Source organism: Lycorma delicatula, chromosome 1, assembly GCF_047948215.1.
Source record: "Lycorma delicatula isolate Av1 chromosome 1, ASM4794821v1, whole genome shotgun sequence".
Classification (NCBI taxonomy): Eukaryota; Metazoa; Arthropoda; class Insecta; order Hemiptera; family Fulgoridae; genus Lycorma; species Lycorma delicatula.
This window is the reverse complement of record NC_134455.1, coordinates 375349656-375370789: the sequence shown is the minus strand read 5'-3', so window position 1 is coordinate 375370789 and position 21134 is coordinate 375349656. Positions and strand designations below refer to the sequence as shown.

Here is a 21134-nt window from a genome sequence, read left to right as displayed (position 1 = left end):
CTGAAACTGTCTGATGCTCCCTGACATTGAAAATATCACCTGTTCAAAAAGAATTTCCATTATTATAACCTCTTTTGTTTATTTTAAAATTCCAGCTCCATTTGAAACATACTGTGAAATAACAGTGTACTATGACAGTGTAAACCATCTGAAATTCACTTGAGAACATTAAAACAACATGGTATAAAATGTATTAACGGTGCAAATTTTTTACGTGAACTGAACACTTAAATAAGACAGAACAAGTATCACAGATTTTTATCATAACAGAAGACCAGTGGAAGTTTCAACTGATGCTTTGCAAAATTGCATTAATGATCTTTTTCATAAGGACACAAAAATTTGAGAAATTCATGAGATCTGAAGTGTGAGTTATGGCACTGTTCATAAGATGAATTATCACAAAACGTGCTCAAGATGAGTTCAAAAACAATTGACACAAATTACAAATACACTCGAATTCATATTTGTATAGAACTTAAATAATTTTTGGCAAAAGGTAATGTGATCTCAATTGCATAATAACTGATGATGAAACTTGGCTTCATTATTCAAATCCAAATGTCAGAGTATCGAATGGAAGCATCCCAATTTACCTGCCAAGAAAAAACTAGAAAAAACAGAGTTTTTATGTGGCACTAAGTTCAGCAACAATCAGTAGGTCAATAATGAGGTTCAAGAGTAACTCAAGACACCAAGATCAACAATTCTTACTACTGGAATAAGAAGACAGCTCACATAAAGATGAGACAAAATCGAATATAGCTGAGGATTTTGTTGAAAAGTAGCGTTAGTTTCAATGCCATTGAATGAATAATAATTTTACTATATTCACTTGTGACTTTATTATTGAACAACTTTTGTATATTATGCAAACGTTATTACAGAGTTAATATACTACATCAGATAAACCAAACCAAAAAAATAACAGAAACTAGGTTGTGGTCATGTTCTATTTTATTCTTCAATTTTTTGTCAGGATTGGAAAAGAGAAGATAACTAATGATATGTTCAAGTAATCTTCCTTAATTTTTGTCAGTTATTTTAGGAGGATTACTAGACAGTGTCACTAATTCCTTTTTTTGCACCTGCATTATTTACACATTTTAAAACTTAGTTTTTGAAGTAGCTTTTTAGAATAGGCTAATAATGCTTATTAGAAGCAGTACAGTAAAGTAATAGTTAATTTCAAGATATAAGATTATCTAAATGTTTTTATATATAAATTATGTAATAAAATAATACCTTTTTAGTATAAATGTTCAAAGAACTTCCCTTTTGCACAACAGTGAGCTAGTCTCTAATACTTTCTAACACTTTACAGTGTTTTAGCCTTTAAAACTTTTATCATATTGGGAGATGCACAAATACCTTAATTGATTATATATTCTCAGGTCAGTAATAGTTTCGGGCATGGAACTACTAATGCACTATTTTCAACACTAATGTTTCAGGTATTATTTAAAATTTTTTATACCTGTGGAGTATAATGAAAAACTGGTCTAACTTTCTAAATTCATACATTATTTAACTGAACTCAAAAATTTTTCTGAACGGCTGATAGGAACCTATTACTAATGTAGCAATGCTTACAAAATTTTTCATCTAGAATAAAAGACTGTTAAGTATTATGACTTGGACAAGTATTCTAGTGCAAATGTTCAGTCAATGAGGATGTTGTGACAGAGTCTTTTTAAAATATTTATGGATATCACTCCTTACTGACGCTATGTTTATTAACCATGGCAGATAATTTTTATGAGGTCTGTAAATAAAGTAATGAGGCTAGTTTTTTTTTTGACAGCCAAAGTGGCATGTAAAGTACTAATAAACATGGTTATATGAACAGCTGATTTATATTAGGTATTAATATTTTTAGTCTATTGTTGCTATGTGAGATGTAAACAAACTTTTCGTGAAACAAGTTTTTGTTATGTGTTATAAAAATGAGTGATACTAATTATGAGCAACGTTGTGCGATCAAGTTTTGTGTTAAACTTGGTGAGAATGCTACTGAAATTTTTTCAAAATTGAAAAGGGCATATGGAGATGACATTCTGTCATGAGCCCAAGTTTTTAGGTCGTTTAAAGCATTTTCAGATGGCCGGGAATCAGTTGCAGACGATCCAAGCTCTCGATGAACATTAACTTCAAAAAGTGACAAAAATGTAGAGTGAATCAGATACTTAATATGGTACGACCGGTGATTAACTGTCAGAATGATTGTAGAACAATTGAATTTGAACCATATCACAGTCCATCAAATTTTGATAAACAAATTGGACATGAATAAAGTTTGTGAAAAATTGAACCCAAAAAAACTCACTGCTGAACAGAAAAACAACAGGGTGGAAGTGTGCCTCGATCTTCTAGGGGGAATTAAAACTGATCCTGATTTTCTAAATAAATGTTATTACTGGTGATGAATTTTGGATATTTGAGTACGATTCAGGAACAAAACACCAGAGCAAGGAGTCGCACACTTCAAACTCATCATGTCCCCAAAAAGCAAAAATGAGCAAATCAAAAATCTAAACCATGCTAATTTGTTTCTTCAATACTAATGGCATTAAGGAGTTTTTGCCTACAGGACTGACTGGAAATCAATACGTTTACTGAGAAATTCTTGAAAGACTGCAGAAAATACGTTTACTGAGAAATTCTTGAAAGACTGCAGAAAAGAGTTGCCCGCGTGAGACCAGCCATCAAAGACAACTGGATCATCAAACTGCTGCATCATGACAATGCATCTTATCACACTGTACTCTCAATTAATGAGTTTTTGGCAAAAAAAAACATTTCTATAGTTCCTCAACCTACTTATTCACTTAACTTAAGTCACAGTGACTTTTTCCTGTTCCCAATTTCAAAAAAAACACCTACGAACACTATTTTGGAACAGTAAAAACCATAAAAAAAATGTAACCGACCATCTGAAGGATATTTTGGTCGATGAGTTCCAACACTGCTAGGAAGAGTGGGAAAATGTTTGAAGCATTGCATGACTTCCTTATGGAACTATTTTGAAGGTGATAAGAGTCCATGTATAATTGGATTGTAAATAAAAAGTTTTTCTGAACCAGTCTCATTACTTTATTTACAGACCTTGTATGTTAAATTATCAGGAAGTATGACTGAATTTAAAAAATATGGATTTATAACATTTTTGTATTATCACAATACTTGTACGCTATGAATAATTTTCTTCTGAAAGATCTTTAATAAAATGTAATTTAAAAGTATATAACTTATTATTTCTAAGAACTTAATGAATTGGAAAACTATTAATTGTGTTTTGAGCTGATTTGAGAGTTTCTTTAACAAATCTAATAATTTGGCTTTCCTGACGTCAGATTTTACTCTCCTGAGTGAGTACAACCAATTACACTAATAATTTCTTCAAACTGTTTTAATGTCTTATATGGTATTGAACTGAACATTAGCTATTGCTTGATGGCATAGTTGGTGCGGACTTTTTTCGTCAAGCTATCCAACTATTTCATTGCAGGAATTTCCTAACAATGCTACATGTACTGTTGATTATAATTTTCTGTAACTCTAAATAGATCCACAGGTCATAGTCAATAGAATGATCGGCACTATGTGAACACGCTGTTGTTGCCATATTTCCTTAATTTCCAGAAACAAAGGAATATATTTATCTACTTTTTCTTTAAGCTTTTTAACCAAGTTGCTGTTTGGTATCAAGATTTCAACCAGGAATGTTTTTTTCATTGTTTTTCGATTAGTGTGACATCTGGTTTATTATTTCTCTGTTTCAGCACAACTTTACTCTTTCTTTTTCAATTACTGGATCCAGCTCATATTTTGTGTGTAATGCATTTTTAAGTGAGGTAGTCCATACTTCATAGCTAATTCTTGATGTATGATTTTAGCAATGAGATTGTGGTGGGTGGTGTATTCTACAGCTGCTAGCTGCGTGCATCCTTCCATGATGTGATCAATAGTCTCCTTTCCATCACTGCATCGTTGGCAGGTGTCTGTTTGGGTATTATCTTGAATGTGCTGGGTGTAATTTCTGGTTTTAACAGTGTTATCTTGGATGTTGAACATGAAGCCTTCTATCTAGCATATATGTTTCCTCCTTGAAGGCACAAGTGTGATGCTTTCTTGTCAAAATGTGATTGTGACAGTTGATATTTACATATTTCTTTTTCTTCCCACTGAAGTGGGAAAAAGTTTTTCTCTGTCCACCACTACATTTTGGATGGGGTCATATGTTTCATCTTGATGATTAAGTAGTGTATACTTATTATCAGCACTGATAATGGTGGCGTGTACATTGCTCATTTCTTTTTTAGATTGAAAACATTTTCAGAGCATCTAGATTTGCATGCAATGCACATTTGCAATATCAGTTATTCTTCACCTTCCGTGTGTTCTGAAATTGTTCTACAGATACATATGGGTGATGATAGAGGAACTTTGTGCTCATCGTCCTTGTTATTCAGTTCATTTCTTCAAGTTCTGTGTTGCTCCTCTTAACAAGAAGGCCAATAACAGTATGGCATACGTAATAATAACTATCTCTTTGTTCTTCCCGCTTAGCTCAGTCTTAAGGATTTCCTTCAACTGACATATTTAAGGCACAGTTCCTGTCTGATTGAGCTATGATCCAGTTTAATTGAACGCCGGTATCGTAGGTATTTATAAGTTTTCCTGCTTGCATGTGCTTGATTGTTTCATCTGTATGCAATGTATGTCCTTCCAGGCTTTCATGGTGGCCTTTCTGAATTCTTTGAGTGCTGCATTTATTTAATTGGAATGAAATCATTATACTGTTACTGAAGTCAGTTCAGTCAGCTTGAGTAATGACTGAAGTTGGTGAGCTGTAGAAGCGTACAGCTTAAGGTAATCCATAAACATAAGAGGTGGGCGATTCGATATGCTTGTGGGATCTTATTTAGGATGAATCTATACAGTGTCATTGAGCGCTCTGCAGAATCACAGAGGACTGAGGAAGTCGCTTTAGAATACTCCCCTCCAGACATTGATTTTTTTTCAATTGTGATCTTTCCTCAACTGGTAATAACCTGTTTTCCAAGGAAGCATGATTTGCGTTAAGAAATTTATCAGTCCAGCATCTATTTTATAAATACACAAAACTTTGATGAGCCACAAGTGAGACACACTACTGAAAGCTTTTCTATAATCCACGTACACCATATATAGGTTTTACTGTTTACTAAGGGTGTAGTTGATCACTAATAGTCCTTGCTACTTAGCATCCTGCTCAGCATCCTTTCTGTTCCAATGTTAATATATTATTTTTGGCTAAATGGTTACTGATTTTTTTCTATGATGACTGTCGTGAGGATTTTATAAAGGGTGAGAAGGCTAGTTATGGGTCAGCACTTCAAAGGATTTTCAGTGTTGTCACTGAAAACCCTTTCGGTTTCATGTAAGTTATACTTTCAGTAAAGGTTTGCGGGTTTGATTCAGGATTTTGGGATGATTTGATTGAAGGCTTTGACCAGCATCGAATTCATAGTACTCTTGAAGGTTTTATTTAGTGGTTTTTGAATTTTATCTAGCCCTGGAACTTTCCAGCTCATGGTTTTCTTAACTGGTTTTTCAATATTGTTTGTGGTGACTTGTACTGGCTGCATGTCTTCAATATTCCAATTTGCATCCCTTTCGTTCCTGATTAACATGGTTTCATTTCCCTCCATTACGTTTCCATGTTTTTTTTTGTTTTTTTTTTTGGGTGAGTTTTCGACAGTTTTATCAGCTCCTCCACATTCTGGTAGAAAGCTTCCTAAATCTATTGTGTAATGTGGAATAGGTTATCATGCCTTCTCTTCCTGCTTTTTTTGTACCTTCCCTGTCTTTTGTGGTTTGCACTTTGTTATTGTCTGCACCTATCTAGGGTATCTAAGAAACTTATTGCAGTATTTTTGCCCATTTGATTGATTACTATGTTTCTTAGCCTCTTTACCCTGGCTACTGGATTATCAACTTCATCCTATGCCTCTTCTGAGGCTATCAATCTTTTTTCCAGTCTCTTCTGCCAGCCATGTTTCCTGCCCAACTGGGTTTTCCTGGTTTTGGTTGTTATTTCTTGTTGGTTAATTTTCAACATACTGACCACTCCACAATACATGAATAGCCGGATATTTTCTAAGTCCTTATCCTTAATTTTTTCTGCTATTATTTGATTGATGTAGATATTAGTCTTCTTTATATTTTTATTTTCCTTTAGCTTGGGCAAAGCTGAATAAAAAATATTTACTATTAATAAAAAAATTAAAAAAATAATCATATACAAAAAAAAAATCCTCTACTATAAATTCTTTAATACATAATCATTAACAGAATTTACCAATTTCATGCTATATCAATGGTCATTTCACATTTAATTAAAGTAGAGTGTAAAATAAAATAAATTAACCTAATTGAAAAACATCTTATATTACTTTAATTTGTTATATAGTTTCAAGTAAATAATGATTACTGATTCACAGCAGCATATCATTCAATTATAAATAATACGAGGAAGCAACTGCAAAAGTATATACTTTTGCTAGTTATTAAATATGTTGAATGATTTTAATAATTTTTTACTTGTTTACGAACAGTCACTTTTATGAGTAAATTATTTTTTTGAATGCAATCTGCTGATAAACCACCATAAAAAAAGTAGTACAAACTTCCTCTTACGAAAAAATTAAACACACATGCAAAACAAAGATTAAATAATAATTAACACTTCATAAAAATTAATTCTAAATAGTAAAATAAAATGTAATAAAACGATTAGAATTATTTAACGTTATTCTACTACTACAGTAAAAAGATTAAAAAACACATACACCAACCAAAAGAAATAACTGCAAATGAACTTACAGGTTACAAAGTTAAAAAGATGGAAAGGAAAGGACTTAAAATAAAAGATGAAAGACCACAAGATAAATCCATTGAGGAAAAGTACAACTAATGTTCAGTACCTGTGAAATAGCAGTGCAAATATGATGATTCCATTGCTCTAAGATGAATGGAAAGATTGAAGCTGTTAAATCTTGGAACATCCTGCGATCACCAATTAATCTCTTAGAGGAGAGGAGTTTAATTACTTGTTGTAAAATTAATAACACTCTATGTTGTATCAGTGGATCTGTATTTTGGCTTCCATTTAATAAAACTGGAATTAGCTCGCTCCATTCACGAGGACAATCTAATCTGTATGAAAATTACATAACAACAAACAGTTAAACTTTTAAATTTTTCAAGCCAAATCGTAGCAGAGATTAAAATAAAATTAAACAACAGAAGACAAACTAAATTTGAATAGTTCACCTATTTCAGTCAAGAATGAATAGTTGTTTATAGGAGATCTTCTATGACAAACATTAAAAAAGTAAGAAATTTTCAATTATGAATACAAGCTAGACTAATAAATTTTGATTAGGAATTTAGATAGAATACATTAACTCTAAGCTTATATAAGAAAACTGCAGCAACCAAATTTTAAATTTCCAATAAAGATAGATTTTTATCTGTTTCTATAATTACTATGGTTGTGATCTGAACTGTTGTGCAATGTAACAGCATTAATACAATAACTTTACCAATAACTCTTATTTATAGCATACCTTCTTGTACACTGTCGACTGTATACACTGAAAACTATTATTTTAGTTCTTTAATGATTCTATACAATGATATATATGATCAAAATTACAAAATCTAAATGTGTAACACCTTCATTGGTAAATTCAACAAATTAATTAACTTATTTCTTATTTTATGTTCTTTTTAACTTAGAACAGATTTCTGTTACTTGGACAGAGATAATGTATACTGAAACTAGACTGCATAAAAACGGTAAAACATGGAAATATAGGAACCAAAGATAAATAGAGTAATTATGAATTGTAAAAGTAGCAAAAAATCAAACGGCAGCAAACTTCAATTTCAACTACAGTAGACAAATAAATGTTCTGAAAAGAGTAAATCTAGTCACATTCACAATGTCGAGTATTTTACATTTGGAACTATTCTGAAAGATAAGTTAAAAAAAAAAAAATGGATGACACTAATGTTACAGATTCAGTTCAGGCTGCAGCAGTTATTTTTAAAAATTTGGAATAAAGACATTTAAAAAATGGTGCATCTTCTGCATTTTGAATTGATAGAAAAACTGTGCTTTTATTTTAAATTCAAAATCCAAGAACTTACGAGCTGATTGGCTTTCAACAACAAAAGAAGGATGTTTCATAATAAATCTATTGCCTCCACAGTTATTTTTATTTTTGTTATTTTCTTATTTTTTGGTTGAATAATGGAAATGAAGTAAATAGTTTTTCTTAAGCCTTACTATAGATGAAATCAGATTAGCTCACACAGAGAATAACTGAAGATTTTTTAACAAACATAATATTTATGTTAAAATATCTTAATGAGTCATAAGAGCCTATTACTTTCATTATAGTCTTGTCAACATACAATTATTACTACTGTATAGTGATTAATAATTTTAACAATCCATTTCGGCTATTTTATTTTTAAACAGGACTAGTAAATGTGACATTATTCTTATGACATTATTGGGCGATTATTCTTTGCATGGTTGTTAATCAGGGAAATTTTTATTTACTGCCTAATGTAAATATTCCACAATACTTTACTCAAGCGAGGGTAAGTAGTTAAAATTTCTGTTGAAAAGAGATCACATTTTATCCCTCGTAATCAACTGTTGCCTAATGTAAATAGCCCTCAATTTACTAAAATAAGGACAAAAATTCTGCAATTTATCCACACATAAAAGTAGAACTACTATTTACTGTTAATTATAATTAAATTATGCACCTATTACCTATTAATAAATAAGACAGATAAAGATTCATTTAGAACACTGTACAACAAAAGAATCATAAGTACCAAATTATATAAAAACTGAAAATAAAAACAACAGTGGATCCAAAATAACAGTGGTTCAAATAAGTAAATTTAACAGTATCCTGTTGGATAAAAAGGTAGTAATTAAAAAAAACCATCATTACAGAAAAATGGCATATAAAGCTATTGTATAGACTCTGTACTGCCATTAGCTAACATCTAGCTAATTCAATTGACCGATATCAGTTAACTGAATTGCTATCAGATTTTAATTTCATTCTTTATTAATATTAAAAAATAATTTTATAAGTATGGTACAAATCCTCATTATGTACTAATGTATTCATACTTCAAGTTAGAATTCTTTCATAAATCAATATTTTAATAATTTCCATTAATGTAAATAAGAAAGGCTTTCCAACATGGTTATGACAATGGGCCTGTACAAATACACAAATTTCTTAATTATAATAAACATAATTACATAATATAAAACAATAACTACCTCGCTATTTTTGCTATTAACACAGCTAACTGTGTAGCTATTTGATTAACAGGTTCTCTAAAACTATTCAAAAGACTATTTCGTAAACTATTTTTTTCAGCATCCGATATTGCACTGTAAATACACAAAAAAAAAAATTATTAAGGATGAAGAATGAATAAGTTTATCTAACACTTTAAAACTAATACAAATTAAAATTAATTGTTACTTATTTTATGGCTACTTCATCACTAGAGTTCTAGATGGCACTGATCTTCTGGCACCAATTTTAAAGTAATTAAGAACACTGTAGTATATAATAAATAATAGACTTGATTTTTTTTTCAATGTAAGGAGTATTGCAAAACAGACATTTAATTTGCTGGTGAAAATAAACAGCTGTCATAGTAAACAGCATATGTACCACTTTGTTCGATGCTGATAAAGCAACATTAGATACATAGAGCCTTTCTTTCTTTTTCCTGTTTAGCCTCCGGTAACTACCATTTAGATAATACTTTAGAGGATGATATGTATGAGTGTAAATGAAGTGTAGTCTTGTACATTCTCAGTACGACCAATCCTGAGATGTGTGGTTAATTGAAACCCAACCACCAAAGAACACCGGTATCCACGATCTAGCATTCAAATCCATGTAAAACTTATGTTTGAACTTATGCATACATACGCTGGAACTCTCTGCTTCCAAATCAGCTGATTTGGGAAGACGCGTTTCACCACTAGACCAACCTGGTGGGTAGATACATAGAGCCTGTCAATGTCCAAGATTACTCTTTTGAAAGCAGCAACACACAGTATTGTAGAAATCCATTAACGATTATGCCATAAAAAAAGGAAAAAAAAAAGATGTGTATTATGTTCTAATTTTCTCATTAATTACTTATCAGAAATGTTATACATAAAAAAAAGGAAGATAAATGTACATGTATTATATGCACATTTCTATGTTTTTTTAGATCATGATTAAAACTAAAAATATATCTTAAATTATTTAGTGTCACACAAAATTAATACAAACACTAAAATAGTGAGGCTAATAAAAATAAATAAATCTTTATTCTGATCGGAACTTAAATGCATAGTATATAGATCATGTTGAATGTATGATAAATTACAAATATCAAAACAAATAAGAAAAAAAATTGATGCGTTTTATTAAATAACACCTGTAATCAGATTAATTTGAACATTACTTATGGATATACGAGGGTTATTTTTTTTTCAAGGTCCGATCGGTCGCGAAATAAAAACCCGTGCAAAAATCGGATGAACCTTTGCGCATGTGTTGCGCAGCGTCTCTACTATGGCCTTCAATTACGCCGCATCACTTCCTTTAGTTCTGATCACGCAGCTAGCACATAAACATGTCTACAATAATAGCATCTCCCGCCAAGTGTAAAGTGCGTGCAGTAATTCGATTTCTTCAGGCTGAGGAGTGTAATGCAGCTGAGATTCATCGACGAATAAGTAATAACGGTGAAACTTCAATGAGTGACAGCAAAGTGCGACAATGGTGCAGGAACTTTAAAGCAGGGCGTGGAGATGTTCATGATGCAGGGAAGGAAGCGAGTGTCAACCGATGATCTCGTTGAGCGAGTGGATGAGGCAATTCGGGAAAATTGTCGTTTCAAAATTTCTGTATTGAGTGATTCGTGTTCTGAAATTTCAAGGTCAGCTCTCTACACCATTGAGTGAGAGACCTCAGTATCGCAAGCTGTGTGCGAGATGGGTTCCCAAGATGCTGTCTGACCAACACAAAACAATGAGAATGGACGCCTTCCTAACGTTTCTCCAGCGCTACCACAATGAAGGAGAAGAATTTTTGAACAAAATTGTCACATGGGACGAGACATGGGTCCATTTCGAAACTGAAGGAACAAAAGAACAATCCAAACAGCGGATGCATTCTCATTCTCCCAGTAAACCAAAGAAGTTCAAACGAACCTTCTCCAACAGAAAGTGTATGGCTACTGTGTTCTGGGACCGGAATGGAATTCTCTTGGTGGAATTCATGGAACGTGGCACGACCATCACTGCAGCCTCATACTGCGTGACTCTTCAACGTCTACGAAGGGCAATTCAGAATAAGCGGAGAGGAATGAATGTTGTCATCAGGCATTGTTTTTCTCCATGACAATGCTCGGCCGCACACTGCACCTGTAACAAAGAAGTTCCTGCAGCGTTTTCGTTGTGAAGTGTTTGATCACCCACCATACAGCCCGGACTTGGCTCCATCCGATTTTCACATCTTTGCTCACATGAAACGCTAGCTAGGAGAACAACATTTTGGCACAGACATCGAGCTGCAGACCGGCGTAGAAACATGGCTGAAAATACAGGCGGCTCCGTTCTATGACGAGGATATTGGAAACTTGGTACCACGCTACGACAAATGTCTAAATCGGAGTGGCGACTATGTAGACTATGTTTGGCTGTTGTGTGCATGCGCACACAACATAACTATGTATAAGTACAGGAAGCTGTACGTGAGGCTGCAAAAAAAAAAAAAAAAGAGAGAGAGAGAGAACTGCCGCTCTCCACCTGCCGCTCCACCAGCATGCCGCTTGGCATGCTGGTAGTTTTTTTTTTACTCCACGTATGTATGGAATGTTCCTTGTTCATTCCTATTCTATTTTAGTTAGTGGAAGGAATATGAAAGTTGTTCTTTTGGTTGTTAATATGAAGGGATTCTTTAGTTGTTTTTTTCAGTAGTGTTAAGAAGATGGCAGAACGCAAGAGCTCTTTGATTGCCAAATCTGTCCAAAAACACACTGGAAGGGCAAAAGAAATGGTAATTAGTAAAAACTAACTATGTATTTGTTTCTGTGTTCATAGAAATTTAAATTAAGCACCACTGGACTATAATGTTTTTAAGTGGACATTATCTAATAATATTAAAAAATATTATCTATATTGACATTTTATTATTTATTCAGTTAAACTGAATACAGTTTTTAAGCAGAATGTGCTTAAAAACCATGCACCGTATTCTTGAATGTGATAAAAGTGTAGAATTAGATTATCCTGCTTCCAGCTATTCTATTCGATTCATTTTTTTCGGGTCTTTTATTTTACAGAAAATTTTAACCATGGCCTTGAAAAGGCCCAAAAAAAATTTTCTGGAGCAGCACTCCAACTTATTTTAGTTACGAGCTGCCACTGAAAAAGGGTTACAATGAATGGCTCAAGATTTTGAAGCAGGTCATCAACCAAACAATAAAAAATGGAAAGGATTGAGAACAATTCTCTGAAGTACTCCTTGTACTTCAGAGAAGTGTTCTCTTCTCTGAACAGATCATCAGATCTTCACTTTGTGAAGATCTAAATTTTACACGTGTATTTTTATAAAAAAAAAATTAAATTTCAATTCCTTTTTACGGTTGGAATGATTGAACCAACTGTAAGCAGCTCCTCTGATGCAAAATAATAGCTACTAAATTTTTTCATCAGTACAAAGTTTAGAACTAAATCAAATGCTTTACTGAAACTGCAAAAAATTGAAAATGGAAACTTTTTGTTATTCATAGGATTTAAGATATTTTCCAAAACTGGGAAATGACATTGTCAGTGACAAATTTTTTCTTAAAACTTTGCTAAAAGTTTTTTAATATGATATATATGCTCAAAAAAATGTAAAAGTGAATTTTTTCAAATATTTTAGAAAATACAAACAATAAGGAGATTGGTCTAGTATTTTTAAGTGCTGAACCTTTCTTAAGGAGAGGAATAACAACAGAAGGGTTAAGGCAGCTGTGGAATACTCTATTGCTCAAAAATTCATTAATTAAAAAGGAATTACAATAGTATCTAAAACTTCTTTAAAAGTACTTGTATGAAAGTGATCAATACCCAAGAATACTTACTCCTTACATTTAAAATACAAGTTTTAACTTCCTAGGTATCAGCAGGAAATAAAAATACTAATTCATCGACAAAAAACTGTTTAAAGTGAATGGCTTTGTGTGAAATGGATCAATATTGAAATTAGTACAGATGCTTCCACAATAAGAGAGAAAATGAAGAAAATCATGAACAATCAATTTCATGATTTTTTCAGAATTATCAATGGCAGGTCCTGAGTAAGATATTTTAACTATCCCCTTACAGTGTAGTAATTCCACAAATTTCACAACCCTTCAAATGCATTAGGAGCTATTAAATGAAAATAAAGCATTTAATAGATAAATAGCTGAAGATGCATTTATTAGATCTCTCCTCAGATATCACTGAATTTAAACAATGCTGGGTGGAATTTTTATTTGCCTGAAAAATTGTTGATATCTTCTGTATAACAATCTTAACAAATAATACCCAAAATGATTTCCTCACATCATACAATTGGTCCAAGGGTAAATAAAATCTTTTTAATTGTATTAAAAATATATCTAAGATATAAATTTTCATCTTAAAAAAATACTATTCAATATTGCTCAAAACATATAAATAAATATGTGGAGCACACTTCTTGTTTAGCACACACAAATATAAGAGGTCTGTTCAGAAAACAACCAAACTTTATTTTTTTAATCTTTATTATTAATTTTACAGTTTATTGGTTCTTGTCCCATTTAAAGTACTCCCCTCCCCTATTCAGACACTTTTCCCATCAGTATTCCACTTCACAAAGCAGTCATGGATAGCTTCATTTGAAATGGCCTTTAAGGTCCTTGACAAATCTGCTTTAATGTCATCAATAGTGTTAAAACAGCATCCTTTCAACACAGATTTTAATTTCAGAAATAAGAAAAAATAGCAAGGAGCCAGGTCTGGTGAGTAGGGAGGCTGAGGGAGGACAGTCATCTGATTTTTGGCTCAAAACTGACGAATTAACAAAGTTGAGTGTGCAGGCGCATTGTTGTGGTGAAGCCATGAGTTGCCTTGCCACAACTTTGGTTTCTTTTTGTGGATTTTTCCACGTAACCATTGTAAAATGCCTTGATAGTACACACAGCTCACAGTTTCACCTTGAGGCAAGAATTCAAAATGCACAATTTCATTAAGATCGAAAAACAGAGCATCACTTTGACACTGGATTGAGACTGATGTGCTTTCTTGGCATGTGGAGATCCTTTGCCAATCCATTGTGAAAATTGAACTTTTATCTCAGTGTCGTAGCCATAAAGCCAACTTTCACTTCCTGTTATGATCCTTTGCGTAAATGTTTCATCATTGGCTTGTTCAAGAAGTTGCCGACAAACATCCCCTTGATGTTCTTTATGCTATTTGGTCATCAAACGAAGAACAAACTTTGCTGCGACTTGATGCATGTTCAATTTTTCAGTCAAAATGTCATGCCATGATCAAATTGAGATGCTAACTTCTACTGCAAGTTCTCCGACAGTCAATCGCCGATTTGTATACACCAGATCACTGATTTTCTGAACATAGGTGTCATCAGATGGACCACATTCATGACCAGGAAGTCAAAGGCCTTTCTGGTCGACGGTCATCCTCAATTGACTGACGACCATCATGAAAACCAGTTGTAACATTGCATACGACCCAGACTATCATCTCTGTAAAATGGTTTCAAAAGTTGAAATGTTTCTGTGAAAGTTTTCCCCAGTTTTACACACAATTTTATATTGTATTATTACTCCTGAAAATCGTACATTACAAAGTTCCCTACTAACAGTTAAACACGATGCACTCAAATAATAACATGAAAAGTTAAATGAGATAACAATCCAAGCACATTTGGTTACAGAGAAGGTTATGTGAAACAAAATGCTGCCAACTGCACATCACTACTCTCTATTGGCACGTAATTAAAAATTTTTGGTTATTTTCTGAACAGACCTCATACCTACATTTAAATTGATACTAACAGTTCTAGATTTTATATCAGTTTGATATTTTCAATACCTAAATTTTAATTAAACGCAAATATCAGCTACCACTTTCACCATCAACCACCTACAGACCAACACATTTTCATGAATGCATGTGCAAACAATGTGTATGTGTACACACATACACATAAACTAGAGTGGCTCTTGTGCGTTCCACTAAACATCAATTATTGAGTATTTTTTACAATCCTTATATTTCACATTTCAAAATAGTTGAGAAATGTACAAAATTAATTATTTACATGATGTAATTATCTTTTCTTTTTTTTTACAGATAAAATATAAATAATAATCATTTAGCACATACTTAATAGTACTTTTTCTCCAATATCGATCAACACCATTCTTCAAACATAATATAGCCATCCATCTTATGTTGACATCAACATTGTAATTTGAAAACACATCCTAGAAAAAAATCATCAACATCAAAAAGATCATAAAACAAAATATTACCACAGCTAATAAGAATGTTCATATGAATTTTCTATACATTTGCGACATGAATGGGCTGCTGACAAAAAAATTTGTTAACCACATTTCTTCTTCACCACTGAATACATTACTCAAATGTCAAAGTTTACTTCAACATTAATGAAACTTTAATTTAAACATTAAAATTATTTATGTTTGAAACTTAAACAACGAATTTGAAAGTTAACATATCAAACACGTTATCTTATAATATAATATCTTATAATATCTAATATCTTATTATTCAAATAAGATATTAGTTTTAAAGCTTAAAATAAAATAAGCAATGGAAAATTAGTTTTCAAGTGAAAATCTGCAGCTGTAGGTTTCTTCTCAGAGGGAATGCATACGATAACTTCCCCACATATCCCAAGAAAACTAATACAGAAGTCTCTCACTATTCTTTAATATTAAATTAAGCCACTTTATGATAAATCAGACCACTTAAAAATTAAAAAAATTGTTTGTCCTATTTTCATGTTCAAATAAAAACTGTTTTAAATAATTTGACAATAAATATTTTTAATAACCAAGATATAAGCACAAGGATTAAAATTCTTTAAATATAACTAAATTTACATGGCATTTAACCTGAGTTCTACAGCATCAAGAATAGTTGCAGTAACTACTCACTTAACTACTGGATTGGATGATAAAATAATAATGGTCTAATATTATTGTCCCACAACAGCTTGGAAAGTAGTGGTTGTGAAATACAGATAAAATGCTAACGCCCAAACACACGATTAACTGGTTCTCACAAAATACTTAGGTTTAACAACATTGAGTGGAGTTTCCTCCTACGGTGTAGAAATTTACTGATGGCTAGGAACCAGAGCAACCGATATCATTAAAAAAAAAATTCTTCATGAACCCAACTATCAGAAATATATAATTCTAGCATAAAAGCAAACTATTACTGTAAAAAGTTTCAAATCAGTGACTTTACCATTAATATTGTATAGAAACCTGGGTGTGTTTCCCATTCTCTTAATTTAGATTCAGCAGGTTTCAATACATTTGGATTTTGACTAACTGCTCCCTGCAATGCTTCAAATACCCTATGAGCTGCAGATGCATCCATCACTGGTTCAGATTATATTTAATACTACTTCACATCTATAAAAACAAAAAACAACAAAACTGAATGAAAAGATGCATGAATAAAAATAAACAGAATGTAAAATAAATTTTATTCCATAAAAGAATATTAATTTAAGATAATTAAGCAAATATTCTTCATTCTGGATAGAATTTTTCAGATGAGGTGCTACTGTAATACTGCAAATTATGTTTATAAAACTATTACTTAAAAAATATATATATAATAATTTTTTAAAATGTAATTGTTTTCAATCATAAAAATAATTTTAAAAATGGTTTAATAATTTACATTTAATATAAAAAAATGATGTATTTCTAGTTTATTCAATCCAACAGAATCAATCTAAGATTTATTTCCACTCACAAAACAGATACAGCTAATTTGGAATATTTTAATTAAGATGGTCAAATTCAACCACATTACAATGGAAACATTTCCAAATGTTACATGTGATATATGGTTTTATAAAAATTTGATACTAAAAAGAACAATTCTATTTCCTTAAGTTAACTCCTCAGAAAAATCAGCACAGTTTTTCTCCAAATCTATGAAATTTCTCCAAAACATAGCAGCAAAGGAATTCAGGGCAAGCAAATAATATGACTGATTGACATCAGACATATTATCAGCTATCTTTATTTCTAAGAAAACAAATAAATGAGAAATATAAAATTTCTACAATATCCATGTTCAATCTCTTTGATTGACATCTTCAGCTAAACTCTTGGATTCCTAATAGCTCCATTAAAAGTGACATAGTAGAAGTAAGGTTCTACATATAAATAGAGCATACAAGGAAGTAAAAGGATATTTTAGAAAATATCTGTACAGATAATAAAAATACTTTCAACCTGTTAGTACTAGGTAATACTTATTCATCATAAGTACCATTTTTCTGGTGTATATAAAAAGATTTTTTAAATTTTGACTAAAAATAGGATTATTAAATCAAGATGTTTAGTACATTTGTTAAAATGTTTGATGGTCAATAATTGTTAGTAATCACAAAGTTTAAAAAACCCTGACATTAAAACAAAATTGGATTTGGACACCACACGACTTCTTTGTATGCCTATTAAATTACATATACGTATTTTAAGAAAATGAAAAGTACATAAAATTTTATTTCATTAACAACTTCTGATATTATTATTTCTTTTTTTTATTGTTATTGAATTATCATTTATCGTATTTTTTTTTTACAATAAGAGATTAATAATTGTTAATAAATTAATAATTTAAATAAAAAAAAAAAGTTAGAAAAAGGATATGAAGTCGAATTTGAACCGATGTACTTTCCCCTTGAAAGATTCAAATATTTCAATAATTAAAATTTTATTTGACTATAACTCAGAAACTAATGAAAATAAATACCACTTATATCATTGAAAAGCTCTGAATGAGGACTTATTTTACTGCAGTCAAGAAAAAGTACAAAATCCAAAAATTTGGGTTTTGGGCTTTTTTGGTTTAGTTGATTGCAATCAAATGGGAAGGTGCACAATTAGATGTTACAAGAGTCCTAAACCCAAAATTTCAACATCCTATGGCTAATCGTTTTTGAGTTATGCAAGATACATACGCACATCTGTCATGCTGAAACTAGTCAAAATGGATTCAGGGATGGTTAAAAAGAATATTTCTGTTGAAATCTGAAATTTTTTGCAATCACAATGCTAAAAATTATTCAAAAAAATTAAAAGGAATAATAAAATTCAAAATTTTTTAACTTTTTTTACCTTCAGGGGAATATGACAGATAATTCTGTGAAACAAACCAAGTTGATAGCTGCAATTTGTAACGACAAAATCGTTAACATACATCGCACATGTGAAACACCTAAACCTCTTTTTTTGCTTCGCTACAATTGGGGTTAATTACACCCAAATATATATAAATTAGGATTCAAGTAACCTAGAACACCATCTTAGAATGATGATTATCTTAGAATGATAATTCCCAAATTACATGTTACAGCTACTTATACTAATCATTGCCGTTTTATAAAAATGTTTTGATAACATGGCATGGTTTTATATATATTTATAAAGTATAAACTATTTATCTTAATGCTTATTTGTCTTCTTTATTAGTTCTATGTTTTAACTATGTTTGTATAACTGACTATAATGTCTACACTAATTTATCTTATACTTTAATAAGCGTCTATTTTACAAAATATATTCTCAAATATATCTTACCAAAACAAACATAACACCTGTTTTTTAATTACCATTCACAATTGATTGTCAAAAATATTAGAAAGGCAAGTTCAGTGATAAAAGATAAGTTAATCGTCTTATTTAAAATAATTTCTTTGCAATTTCACAAAAGAATAACACAGAGTTGCTTTAAAAAATAATAAAGAATGGATACTTCTTGGTGGTAGTTTGTAATTTTTTGTAGACGAATATTAAAATGAAATTACATAGGTTAACAGAAAAAAAGAAATACAGGGCAGTTATCCAGAACTTTTAATTAAGTATTACAATTTTAAATCAGGTAATTCATCAGCTATGATTTAACATGACTAGTATACACAACAGTAAAATATATCACAGCCAATTAGTACCTTCATTCAGTTCAAAAATAAAATTTATTTATTCTTATGCACAATTTTTATCTTAAAATATATGGTAAATATATATATATATTTTTTATATTATACAGTTACATATAGTTTGTGTGCATGTGTGTTTTCACCCACATGGGGAGCAGCATTTAATTGTAACAGAATAAAGCAACTATTTTTTTGAAAGTTTGGTAAATATTGTCATAAAACATAAGCAGATTAGGTGGATCCAATTTTTTTTGCAGGGAAATATAAAATATTTGTATTTTATAAGCTGACTTTTAAAGGCAAAATAACTTTCATACCTACAAAAATGTATATACAAGACACCCAACAGTTACTAGAAAATATTTAACAACTGATCATTATTAGTAATACAACTAGAAGTATAAAGTACACTTTCATTGGGCGAAACTTATTTCTAAAATCAATAAAGGGTAATATATGTTAATATAGTTGCAAGAACTGATAACGTATTTATAGGTTAGAAACTTTTGATTAAAAGAGTTTAACAAACCAAACCTCAAGTCATAAATCTAAACAATAAAAATAATGGGCAGTGTCATTATTTCATTTTTCAAGAAACGGTAAACAAAAGAAAAAGTTAAATTCCTAATTGCACCTTCATAAAGAACGATTGCTGCCTACGAAAAGTAGCTCACATGACAACCAAACATAAATTAAACACACTGAAAAGATCACAACTTACAAAAAAATCCAATCTAGTAGAGTCATTAAAATCAGTATGAAATTAATTAAATCAATACTTTAATCAAAATAAAACCGGTAGCATATGAATTAATGTTCTACGTAATGTGAAAAGGGCAAGTTTCGAACTTCCTAAACCTTAGCAACAATCCCTTTAAAAACATGATAAAAATAACTTACCACATGTAATTATGAGGGTCAAAATTTAAATTGATTTAAAAAATTTAAAACAAAAATAAAGTATTTATCAACAAAACAAAAAACATGCACATCCCAGAAACAAGCTGTTATTAGTCGACGAAATAAGGTTTACCAACATGTATGAAACTATACAGACGTTTCCAATAATCATTTATTTCATGAACCATTTATTTCTTAACGTAGTAATAAAACTTATATCTCAAATATGATGTCAGATGATGAGCAATTTTCACATACTTGCAATTTAAATTATGATAATATCAAGAATAATATCAAACTGTATTACATGTCTGAAATTTGTACCACATTAGTATATGCATGTTTTGTACTCGCTAGCCAGAATTTTAAGAAATCAGTTGATTTGGTACAGCTGATTTGGATTTGACCTTTAAATACGAACTCTGTAAACAAATAAAATGTATTACCTTCACAATAAACTATCACAAAACACACTTAGAATAAATATAGTAAAACAGCAATGACAATCAATCGGAACAATTCACTATACAACCTATCGAGTACCTAACCATATCAAGTTTGTTCTCAGTGAAGGTGGATTTTGTGTTTGAAATATTTGATCGATATTAATGTGTTGAACATTTATATGTTCATTGTATGTTTGTTTGAATCTGCATTCCACGTGACTAATGTAGAATATTGCGACTGGAACAGTTAAATTTATATATTCCAAAGGTTAATTAATTGCTTTTAAAAATGATGAACCACAAACTACTGTGTCTTCAGGACACCCATGTGTCCTGCAAACTACATAAGAAGTTCAACATGACAAAATACCTAGCAGACACAAATGGATATAAAATTACATTCATTTACACCCTTATACAAATAAACAAAATA

At 31.0% G+C, this 21134-nt stretch overlaps 1 protein-coding gene across 2 annotated transcripts in view; it reads right to left on the bottom strand.

The window, feature by feature from the left end:
* The window catches only part of LOC142317285 (importin-11-like), a 127198-nt gene extending 106797 nt beyond the window's left edge, over positions 1-20401 (bottom strand). The window contains exons 1-5 of one of the 2 annotated variants that reach the window (XM_075353703.1): positions 20256-20401; positions 16640-16809; positions 15524-15624; positions 9365-9478; positions 6969-7200 (exon numbers count right to left, since the gene is read on the bottom strand). In XM_075353703.1, the coding sequence (XP_075209818.1) occupies positions 6969-7200; positions 9365-9478; positions 15524-15624; positions 16640-16774 (582 nt within the window). In that variant the 5' untranslated portion in view covers positions 16775-16809; positions 20256-20401. Of the gene's footprint in view, positions 1-6968; positions 7201-9364; positions 9479-15523; positions 15625-16639; positions 16810-19989; positions 20069-20255 lie in introns of those variants that run through there. The other variant, XM_075353704.1, reaches the window with a different exon arrangement.
* Positions 20402-21134: the final 733 nt, after the last annotated feature.